Source organism: Asterias amurensis, chromosome 2 (genome assembly GCF_032118995.1).
Source record: "Asterias amurensis chromosome 2, ASM3211899v1".
In the NCBI taxonomy this organism is placed as follows: domain Eukaryota; kingdom Metazoa; phylum Echinodermata; class Asteroidea; order Forcipulatida; family Asteriidae; genus Asterias; species Asterias amurensis.
In genome coordinates, this window is record NC_092649.1 from 23,411,191 (window position 1) to 23,423,593 (window position 12,403).

The 12,403-nt window shown below is 37.6% G+C and overlaps 2 protein-coding genes across 3 annotated transcripts in view; both read left to right on the forward strand.

Annotated features, from left to right (window-relative positions):
- LOC139954245 (U6 snRNA-associated Sm-like protein LSm3) overlaps nucleotides 1–12,403 on the forward strand; it is a 514,674-nt gene that overhangs the window by 379,385 nt on the left and 122,886 nt on the right. The gene's annotated exons all lie outside the window — the stretch shown is intronic.
- The window catches only part of LOC139954239 (microphthalmia-associated transcription factor-like), a 59,822-nt gene that overhangs the window by 25,476 nt on the left and 21,943 nt on the right, over nucleotides 1–12,403 (forward strand). The window contains exon 1 of one of the 2 annotated variants that reach the window (XM_071953959.1): nucleotides 7,874–8,035. The exons of the other annotated variant lie outside the window; for it this stretch is intronic. Coding sequence (XP_071810060.1) covers nucleotides 7,949–8,035 — 87 coding nt within the window. The 5' untranslated portion in view covers nucleotides 7,874–7,948. Of the gene's footprint in view, nucleotides 1–7,873; nucleotides 8,036–12,403 lie in introns of those variants that run through there. 2 annotated transcript variants of the gene reach the window in all.

A 12,403-nucleotide genomic window follows, 5' to 3' on the forward strand; every position in this document is an offset into this window, starting at 1 on the left:
TAGTCTTTGACAATTACCAATAGTGTCCACTGCTTTAAAAAATATATATAGATGACGTCACAATATGCAATAGCACCCTCTAGCGACAGGTTAACAATTCTTCAAGTTAGAGTTTTTGAAGATGTGTGTGGTGAAGTTTTGTGTTAAATCACTTCAAAATTTACACACACATTTACTCTCAGACAGGCAACATTTGTGTGAAGTTTTAGATCAATGACGTCATCGGGGGTCATGTGATGTGGCATTAAAAGAGCACTTTTTGAAGTTGTATAACTTCCGACATAATGATGCAATCATATTATTGAAACTTTGTAGGTTGTCACATATCGGGATGTTCTTGTAAATTGTGGAATGATATCATGATGACATCAGCACATAATTTTGTATGATTTTTTTTTTCCATTTTTGCAGCTTTAAGTCATAAATTGAACTTGGTATAATCTTTTTTTTTTCAATAGGCTAGATAGGTCATAACTGCTTGGAATACAAAAAGAATTTCAAATTCAGTTGAGTCATTCGAAAATGCTTTAAACGAAACAGCTATTTATTTTTGCACAAATGCAATCTACGCCTAGTTTAAAAATATTTCCGTTTGCAAGTTCTCCCCAAATAGGGCTTAAAAGAAGCCATTCTTGGTAAGTGACTGCATTTAGGATGAAAATAATAATTTATTTATTTATTAGCTGTTCCGACCTACCTTCGAAACAGGTATTGTTTTCGTCGAGATTTTTATTATTTTTATTATTATTATTATTATTATTATTATTATTTTTATTATTATTATTATTATTATTATTATTATTATTATTATTATTATTATTATTATTATTATTATTATTATTATTATTATTATTCTTTGTTTCTCGCCAAAACCCCATTGCATTTGTACACGTTTTTTCTTTAAGCCTAATCTCCCAAACCATAATACGAAAGAGTGAGTTTATTATACCAAATTGTAGCTTAGAACATAAGCTTTACTCTAAATGTAAAAAAAATTGAAAATCTTAATTAATTAACCGCGTAATCTTCATTTGAATATAACTGGATGCAGTTGCTTCAATGTTATTGTTAAATATTCTCTTTGGTAAATGCCATACAGTATGTACCTATCATGAGTGTGACTTCTTGAGATGAGTATACGCATTTGAATATAACTGGATGCAGTCGCTTCCATGTTATTGTTAAACATTCTCTATGGTAAATGCAATTCAGTATGTACCTATCATGAGTTGTGACTTCTTGAGAGAAGTCTACTCAAGTCTCCTTTTGTTGTTTTTCTACTTACGTTCTGGACCACAGCGAATTCTCTTTTTATTCGTTTCCTAACCGAGTTCTGGACGTACACGAAGGCATAGGGTTTTCGTTTAACCAACGTGCGCAATTGATAGGGGTTTTTGACGACGACGACACACCATCGTGTCCACACATTCTACCTCCATGTTTACACTAAACTTAAACAGTTTGAAGATAATGATAGTTGAAAGCTTCCCTTAACATATTACTTGCTGTGGTGTTGTAGTTTTTGAGAAATTAGTGAAAAAACTGTCAACGTATGACTGGGACCGAGTTGGTTTGGGACCGAGTTGACCAGCTTCGTTTCAGGCGACGAGCGTGGACGACGAAAATAGAACGCCAGGGATTTTGAATCATTTACGGGTGAAGTCACCTTGTTTGCGCCGGGGACCATTTGCCTAAACTAGTTCAAGTATTTCGCTTTCTTTTCAGAAATTATACCATGACATACAAAAACTCTTTGGCAGGAATACAAAAGCAGCGATTTTATTATGCTGACGTTTCTCTTGTGGTTGAGTGGGTCATTTGTATAAAGCTGCTTATAATAAATAGGCAAAACATTTTGCTTTATAAACATGCAGAAATTGAGCAGAATAGTGGCTGAATGTTATAGAGCTGCTTATATAATCAATAGGCAAAACATTTTGCTTTAAAAAAAATTGCAGATCAGCAGAATACCTTGATTCACAACTTGTACTTGTGTTTGCTGTGTTTAGCTGCTTTTTGTGTTTAAAAATCTTTAGTGTAGTTTGGTCCAGGGCCAATGGCTTTTAAAGGAAAGAATCGCAGCGCTTGCGTAATCATGGAATTGTGCTTACGCTAAGCGTATTTAACAGCTTAGCAGGGAATGTGTTCTTGAGCGTCACAATTCGCAATAAAAAAAGCTACAGTTGACTAATTGTGCTCAAGTCCTGCAAAACTGAAAACAACAGTGACTTAAAAATTTGATTTGCATTCTCAGGATAATACCCGTGGTTTACTTACGTGCAAAAGTAGGCCGGGGCGACTAGTGTGCTTTAGTGTTAAAGTTGCGACTACAAATTATTATTTGAGTTACGACTACAAATTATTATTTGAGTCGCGACTACTATTTTTCTCTACTCTGTTATAATCGTGCTCAAACGTTGACTACAAAAATTGTCCCGACTACCTGTCTGGTGAAACACTGGTTGTGTTGCTTCTTACTATTCGCAACATATAATATAACGTGCGCTTGCAACACTTTGCGGCACAAGTCTTGAGAATCCGTAATTTATCGTGACAAGCGTCGTAGTTGGGTTTGAGGGGCGATTAGTGGAGTTTATAAATTTCACTAGTCACCCAGGCCTATCATGATGGGAACTTGCCTATTAAGGTTTTATCGCGAATTGCAAAATTTCAAGAGAGGACAATGCGAGCGCGAGTCGTAGAAACTGCATAGTAACCGCCCCATATTCCTTCCCAAAATGCATTGCGGTTCTGAATCGCAATAAACCTTATGAAAAATCTTGTGCAAATGAGCCCAATGTCGTGCTCTGCTCTGGAAGCAAAGATTCAGTGCTTAGCAGAAGCAGTGAAATCTGCGCTTACGTCAAGCAAAATACACTGCTTAGCAGGGATTTCTTTTGTTTGTGTGCTTCCAAGCTCGCACATTTTATTCCGCGCATGCACATTAAGCCAAAAATGGTGATCGTAGGTGCAGAGTTTGGTGGTTACGAGTTCAGTAAAATCCACTCGAACAAGATCAAACATCAAACCACCAACCAAATACAAGGATTTTATCCTTAAGTAGTTTGTCACATGGCAATGGACTCTAAAGATACTAGCATGAACTCAAGAAACCAACCAAATCAAATAATCCTGAGTCAAATGCAAGTTTTTACATTATTCAACTAGGGACCACTTATTTTGTATACCGCCCTCTATTGACGAGTGACTGAAAATCCTTGCAACACCATATCTCAAGAAGTGCAGGACCAATTTTTACACTGTAGTGAAGACTCCGTAGGGCATGGACATTAATTTTGAAAAACATCAAGTTGACCTCTACTTCCGGGTCAACCGGATGTGGGACCATATTTCAAGAGTAACACAACCGATTAAAAAAAAATTATTCAGTTATAGACTCCTTAGGACTTAAAATTTGTTGGGAAAAACCGTGACCTCATTTTGACCTCTTCTTCCGTGTCAACTGGAAGTGGGACCACATCTCAAGTACATCTCAAGTACTTTTTTTCAGTTTTAGACCCCTTAGGCATTGGAGATTAGCCTTAGGTTACCGTGACCCCATGTCGACCTCTACTTTGGGGTCAACCGGAAGTGGCACCATAACTCAAGACACTATTCAACATTTTCTAACTTTTTTTTTCAGTTATAGGCTCCTTGGTCATTTTAGCACATAATCCAAGCAAAAGAACACGGAACAGCTTTGTGTTTGTTCACAAACACCTAATGTCTAGTTTATTTATTTATTTTTTTAGGGGGAGGGGGGGGGCTGTAAATGTTGTGCACATTACTGTAGGTGGATACAATGCGTAAGCGGGTAAGGTTTGTATATTTTTTGTGCGTGTAGTCAGGTTAGTCAAAGGTAAATGTACCAAATGAACTCATACAAACACTTAAAAGCAGCACTGCCCCACTAGCCTCAGGAATGCAACTGAAATTCTTTGCCTCCAGCTTGACTTGTAGACAGGGTCCATGCATAGCCAAAGGAGATGCTTTTCGCATCAGAGAAAGCCATTTTTACTTTGAATTACATACCTGTATATTTTTTGCGCTGTTTGCAGGTTGAGGCTGGTTGATATTCATGGTTGAGAACTTTGTAGAGCCATGCATTGACAAGAGGCTGAAGGAAAGTTTGACAGCATTTTGACACAGAGATGTAGACTGTACTTGAATCAAAGTGTAGAATTGTTGATATTGATTATTACCAAAAAGATAAAAGAAATTCTTGTAACTCTCTTGTTTGACTGTTTGTAGTAGTATTCAAGGTGGTAGACCTTTAGGGTTGAGGGGAGGGCGGTAGTGGGTAGGAGGATATCCAATGATGCTCCCCCGCTTTATATAATGGATGAGGATGTCAGGTGCAAAATGTTAGTCAAGTCAATTGTTAAGATGGGAGGAAAATTGAAAAAGACATGAAAGAGATCTGTTTGAGGTGGGTCCAGAATGTTTTAAGATTTCTTAGGCGGTGGGGTTGTGATGGGACCACTCTGTGGAACCTTTGTTTTCTCAGACAAATGGTTTACATGGAGTGAAATTGCATCCCGAAGCATCTGTACTGTGCCAGTGTGCTCGTTACCCGTTCCACCTCCTTGTAAAGTTTGCCAAAAGCCGCTTATCGGGCGTACATGAGCGAAAGAGATACCCCTTGCCCAAGTCAAATTCATGCTCGCAAGCCAGATCCACCGTTGTCTTGATTGCTCCAACTTTGGGAGAATGATAAAGGAGGAGGACTCCTTTCTCACTGTCTTGCCAATCGTATGATTTAGGAGCAAATCCCCACTAGATCGCTGTGAAGAATATAAAGTTTGAAGAAACTTGGCTCCGCCACTTGCATCAAATCACAAATATGCCCGAATGTCCCACATTAACCATTGTAAATTGTCTGAAAAAAACTGGAGCGGCTTGTTTCAGAGTGACATGGGTCTTGACATTGACTTCAGTCCAGTAATGATACATCCTTCTCGAGGGACAATGAGCCATGGCGGAAAACGACATCTCAATGCCCAAAGCTCAAATGGGAACCCCTTGTTGTTCGGCACATTTGATTGGAGTGATTTGGTGTTACTAGCCTCAAAAGTACGTCTCCCCACTCACACTACAGCCAGACCACTAGGATTTAAATAAGCATAAATGGGGTAAAAACATATGACATCTCCCCTCTCAGAAATGGCTGTGCAAACACATTTGCGCCTGGTGTGCCTTAACCAGATCAGAGAAAAAAATTTGTTTAGAGGAAGTCTATCTTTGCCTTGCTGATTCGAAATGGGGCCTTTAATTCCCTGTGCTACCTTGCTGACAGTTTGAAATGGGGCTTTTCCCTGTGCTACCTTGCTGACAGTTTGAAATGGGGCCTTTCTCTGTGCTACCTTGCTGACAGTTTGAAATGGGGCCTTCCTCTGTGCTACCCTGCTGACAGTTTGAAATGGGGCCTATCCCTGTACAGTACCTGGCTGGTTTGAAATGGGGCCTTTCCCTGTGCTACATGTACCTTGCTGGTTTGAAATGGGGTCTTTCCCTGTACAGTACCTTGCTGGCTCGAAAGGGACCTTTCTCTGTGCTACCTTGCTGGTTTGAAATGGGGCCTTTCCCTTTGCTACCTTGCTGGTTTGAAATGGGGCCTTTTTCTGTGCTACCTTGCTGGTTTGAAATGGGGCCTTTTTCTGTGCTACCTTGCTGACAGTTTGAAAGGGAGCCTTTCCCTGTGCTACCGTGCTGGCTCAAAATGGGGCCTTTCCCTGTGCTACCTTGCTGGCTCAAAATGGGGCCTTTCCCTGTACAGTACCTTGCTGGTTTGAAATGGGGCCTTTCCCTGTACAGTACCTTGCTGGTTTGAAATGGTAATATCCCCTATTGATATTATTGCTTACAACCAGATGAGACAAACTCTGGTCTTACAATTCTAGCCTCCTTATTGATATAGGGACAATTTGAAGATAATAATAAATGCATAAATTTACATAGAAAAAACCCCAATGTTCCATGGCGCTTACAGAATAGCATTTAAAAATCCTTTTAAAGCCATTGGACACTTTCGGTAAACAGTATTGTCCAAAGGCCCACACTTCGTGTATCACAACTTATATATAAAATAACAAACCTGTGAAAATTTAGGCTCAATCCGTCATCGGAGTCGGGAGAAAATAACGGGAAAACCCACCCTTGTTTCCGGACGCTTCGCCTTGTCATGACATGTGTTTAAAATAAATCCGTAATTCTCGATTAATGTTTTCTCAAAACGTAAAGCATTTCATGGAATAATATTTCAAGAGAAGTCTTTCACCATTACCTTCTGTAAACTCTGTAAATTATTTGTAAATCTGTGAACTTTTATTTTTGTTTTTGTTCCGAAAGTGTATAATGGCTTTAAACACAAGGTCATTATTATTATACAACTATTGGCATACATGTGAGTGGACTGATCACTGCTTCAAATATGTACTTAGCTCAGTTGATAGAGTGCTCCTATGGTTTTCAGGAGGTTGAAGGCACCTGGAAATAGATTTTTTTTTGCCTTCAAACATTATAGTATATGTTCCTGAACAATAAAATAATTTTTTTGAGTAATTGTTTTTGACGATTTATATGTTTAAAAAATTAAATAAAGTTGTGTGGGGGTGACTCCGCCTACCCCTTTTGTGGCGTCAATCGAGGAAGACTTTGCCTCAATCGAACATCGAACACACGTACGTGCAAGTACATTCAAGTCCTAGTCGTGAGTTTGTACGTTTTGAAAAAGTTTTTTTCTTGCATTTTTCCGGCAATGTCGACGGCAATGTCAAGGTGTATTGCTGCTGGATGCAGCAAAACAACTAAAGATGGTGTCAGTTTGCCAAGTTGTCTGGTCCGACCTCTTTTCCCAGCTCTGTGCAGCAAACACTTCGAGCCGCCGTGCTTCGAGAATCCGGAATTCACTACACATTTTGACATGAAGAGAAAAGTTCTTTTCTAAAACATCCCAATAACTTTTTCAGCTAGTGGGGAAGTCGAAGAAGGTACCTAAAAGACGTAACGAACCTAAAGGAGCATTTGCCTAACGTGAAAAAAATCAGGTATTGTTTCAACTTTGAGGGCATGTTTTTAGCTTGCGCCAAGCGTCACTATGCTGTGTTGGCACTGCATGCGATTCATGGCACCGTGATTGACGTCATGAACAGCGCCCTCTCGGGTCGTTTTTTTTCTTCAAATTTGTAAATAACATGGAAACTAATTTTTGTAAACCTTAGTTAATTGTTTATTCATATTCCACTCATCAAAACACATATTGTAGCTTTATTTTGACAAAATACCACTTCCAGGTGACTTTGAAGGTTTCAGGATGGTATCAGCCAATTTTTCTCTGCTTGCTACCTGTTCAGGCTGGTTTCTGTCCCTTTTTTGCTACCTGTTCAGGCTGGTTTCTGTCCCTTTTTTGCTACCTGTTCAGGCTGGTTTCTGTCCCTTTTTGGGGGGTCTTTGATCCCTTTTACCATTTACTGTCTTGTTATCCAGGTGCATACATACATGGTCTGACCTGGGTAGAGAAGGTAGGTGTAATGTACATGTAGCAAGAGCCTGTAAATCTTAATTGCAGATTGGCCAGGGGTTGTGCCGCTGGTAGCTAAAGGAGCTGGGATCATACAGTGGGACAAAGGCTATTTATACATGTAACAACTATTGTGGGAGGGGGATATCTGTATGATCAGTGTATTTGACGTACATCCCATCAATAACCAATGAGAACTGCTGTAGACAGGAAATAGGGGGATTGGTAATGGAAAGAAAGAGTTTACAGACAGGAAAATGACATCATCCATATTCTAATTGCTCCCCTCCTCTAGCTTTGATATGTAGCAAGCTCTTGTTGAGACTGCTCACTCCGTCCCAAGACCTCACAGCGCTGGTAGCTCGTGTGGTCAATCACAAGTTATTTCAATTAAAGTTCATAACGGCTGGTCCGTTAGATTTAAACAGTATGTATGGTGGAATAGCAGTAATGCTTCCATACTATGGGCATCAACCACACCAACACCTTCACGCTCACCACCATCCTTATAACCAGGTAGGTTAATAAACTTCTTTCATTTTCAGTCATGCTTAAGTGCCTATAAAATCTCCCCAAATAAATCTTTTTAATATTTATTTAGAAGTGACGGTACACTATTCAATCTAATCGTTTTAATTCACACAAAGTTTGACAACAAGATTTTTAAACAGTACAAGCAGTTCTGTCTTCAACTTGTTTCCTTGACTTAAATGTTAATGTTCTACAATATGAAATATCAGTGCTTTCTTTTTCTTAAACTGTGAAAATGTAGTCAAACAATTTCTGTAGATTGTTGATAACTGCTTCAAATTAACAAGCAAGTGAAGCTTTAATGCGTTAGGCATACAGATACAAACAACAAAAAACAAAATGAGGTAACACACTTCAAGGGTAAACCCACTTTTCACTTAAATGTTTGTGTGTAGAAATCGTCCCCAATTTCACAAAGGGCCAAAAACCTTAAAAATCGATAAAAAAAGTGATTTTGATTTTTTTGGTGGATTTGACTATTGTGATCGGGATCTAACTATTTACGAAGTTATAGGTCGCAAAATTGTCTCGTTTCCTAATTTCGCTAATTTGATGATTGTACAGCTGGCACAGTGCCAATCATGAGCGCACCGGCTTTTGCGTTTTCACGAAGAGCCAAAAACTTAAAAGGACAAAAAATAAGCAGCACCCTGAATTGCGTTTTCACGAAGTGCAGAAAAGTGTATTGCTCTACCGCGTGAAATTATCCCTTGGCATGGTGCCAAAAGTGGGTGCTCCGGCTTTTGCGTTTTCACGAACAGCCAAAAAGTTTATACATGACCCGCTGCACGCAGACCATGTTTTGTAACGTTTTCACGAAGAGAACATTTTGTTAATTAAATAATTACTCATTAATTAAACACGTTAGGGACAAAATTGAAACAGATTTGTATGATTTAGGATCTCTTCTTCCTTGACATGTAAAACATTCCAAGATCAAATTTCGAAAAGTCTACCAACTAGTAGATTCCAATCTAGCTAAACTTAAAACGTGGTTTTCTCGAAACAGACACATTTGGCTGCAGGGGACTTTTTGGCCCTTCGTAAAATTGCTGACGAAATAACATAGTCTCAGCTGATTTTTTTCCCTTTTTTTTCTACATTGGATCCCAGCATTTATTCCACTGCATGCTTTCTGATGAAGACCCAAATATCTCTAACTTAAAACTAAGACAAGATGTTGGCCTAAAAGTCACTTGATCTTTATTAAACTTTTGGTTGTTTCTCTCTGCAAGATATTTCATTTTGCTTGGATTAGTCGAGTTTAATCAAGCTCTGCGCCAAGTGTTTGTTCAAAGATTTTAACAATAAAAATCCAGACTATGTACAGTCATTGTGTGTGTGTTTTTGAACTTGATGTTAACATATTAAACACTAAGCGAAGTTGGCCTTACATGTATTGTAAGGCCTTAATAAAAACAAACATGATTTATACTGGTGCTACATTTCACTGTCGTTAAGCATTGCTGTGTCAAGAACCTTTTACATGTAGTCAAGTTTCAAGTACTGCGGAGTACTGTACGATACTTGTACATTATGTAGGGAATCTGTGTTAATGAGTTTGTATAATGACCAGTAACATGACCCATTTACATGGCAACTTGTGTACTACCAGAGGTGTTCATACTCACTGTTAGGACTATGTACATTTTAGTGCACCCAACTGCTGAATGGTCTGCAAACATTTTGTGCAAGTCTTATCTGTACAGTGCAAGAATAGAACATTTCTGACCAACTTGTACATTGCAAAATGATAGTGGTAAGACTACATCATGGGCATCAAGACGGTATCAAATCAAAGCTCTCATGTTTTTGTAAACCCGGCAAACATTTCTCAGGTTCACTAAGTACGTGTAACTATTTCATCATGAGCTTGAGCTTTTCTGATTTTTTAAAAAAAATTTTATTCAATGTTATTTCTGCAATCCTTCACACACATTTTTTGTTGACTAAAACAAACTTACTTGAGTTGCAGATGCATGTTTACATTCATTTTTAATTTGCTAGCCAAACTAAAGTGCCTCACAAGTACAGTCATCCATTTAATAGTCGATGGGTTCCCTTAAGACAAACAAGTGCGTCACCTAAAGAATGACATAGCTAAAACCTGACCAGAACTTCCCTGAATAAATATGAATTTCCTGTTGAGCTATTTTTACCGCAAGGTTTTTAGACATCTTTAATGCATAGTATTTGAACCTAGTGAGACATAACTTTTGGGGGAGCTTTTATCCCTGAATGTTTATTCTTAAAGTGCTCCCATTCATTCAATATTCCCTTTGTAATTAATTTAATTTTTTAGGTGTTTCTACAACTGCTCAAACACCTCATGTTATTCTTTAAAGGCAGTGGAAACTATTGGTAATTACTCAAAATAATTATTAGCATGAAACCTTACTTGGTAACAATGGGGAGCTGTAGATAATATAAAACATTGTGAGAAACAGCTCCCTCTGAAGTAACGTAGTTTTCGGGAAAGTAGTATTTTTCACAAAATTGATTTGAGACCTCAGAATTAGATTTTGAGGTCTCCAAATCAAGCATCTGAAAGCACATAACTTCGTGTGACAAAGGTGTTTTTTCTTTCATTACTATCTTGCAATTTCGACAACCAATTGAGCTCAAATTTTTACAGGTATGTTATTTTTTGCATATGTAGAGATACAGCAAGTGAGAAGACTGGTCTTTGACAATAACCAAGAGTGTCCAGTGTCTTTTATTATTTAAGTTTGTTGGACATTACCCAAACACTTTCTTGAAAAGGTGTTCTGATTTTTATCTGAGTTTGTTGTTGGTCTTTCAGCTGAAACCGGATGTTAACATGAAAGAAGCTTCTCAATGACTCCAAAGCGAGATAATCATAGAATGTTCATGATTTTCAATGATTGGTTCATGATTGTTCATTAGTTGAGATCAGTTCATGAACTGGCCATCAAAGCTCTTCATTATGTTCATGCAGTTCCTTGAACAACAAATGTTTTGTTTTGATCAATCTCTCTTGAGCTTTTAAATGGATCTAACCCTTTGGCAATCTCCAATGCCAAAGGAGTCTTTGACTGAAATTTTCAGTTTAGTTTCAGTTTCTTTGTTACAATCATAGGTACATTGTGTCTATATGCTGAAAAGATGTTGAAATACAACAGTGACAGCGCAACACAATGGTCTATCAGGAACACTTTTCCTGATTGTGCAAAAGAAATGCACCCTTTTTATCATACTTAGTTTACAGAGGTAAATTTTTTAAAAGCATTTACTGATTTTTACTTTTATTCAGTAAAAATTGATGATGAAACTTGATAAAAAAAATATTGAAAATAAAACAGTTTTTAAAGTTGTTTTTGGTGTAGTAACTGCAAATGTGGTGAAGTTACCAATCAATTGGAAAATTTCATGGTTATGATGTCAGTTCATGCAATGAAACTTTTGTCCAAATTCATGCACTATTGGCTACAGAGCTGAAAGTTTGAAGGTTTTTTAAAATATTTTTGTGAGTCTTGGTAAGTGAAAAACAGTGCTCACATAATATGGAGTTTTGCATGAAACTAAAGTAGGCTTTGTGGACTTTGAACATTATTGGTGCTGTGACCCGTTTAATTGAAAGATTTTAATGTGGAAACATTCTCTAGATCTCTTGCCTCCGGGCTTTATTCATATAATCTGTCGGAGAAAGATCACGAAGTTGTCAGATGTGTTTCTCTTGACATCAAAGTATAGAATCAATAATATTAATGAGAAACAATAACATAAAATTAATATACATTATAACATTAATATATACAGTGCTTATGTCTACGAGTATGTCTACGAGTTATTCAAGGAATAAGGCAACTATAAAATTCACATACGGGGCGGGTTTCTCTCAGCCCCGAAATTAAACAATTAGAAAAAGACACATCGCTAGAAAATATACATTAATGTCTAAGCGATTACTAACTAAGGCCATCAAATAGAGATTGTAGTTGGATGGCAACATTAAAGAAAAATTACAAAACGGTATTTCCTCTGGCAGGTTCCCGCCAAAACCTTTATGGCGTTCGCCATCTTGGAAACGCCCAAATATTCAACTAAATAAACCTTGCAAACTGTGCAAAATATACCTCAAGAAGTATTACTCAAGAGCTCAATTATCTCTTTCTAATAACTCAAACTCATGTATGATAAATAAAGAAAGGTTAATTAAACTAAGTTCTGAAAAAGGGCGGAACTCCTGGTTGCCGAATCTCAATTTGGAATCTTGCAAAAACAACATTAAAAAAGTGGCTATAAATCTAAGCAAAATGTATAAAACAAGTATAAATGCAAGAGATTGTACGAAGGTAAATGCAATTTATGATAACAGGGAAATGTGAAATA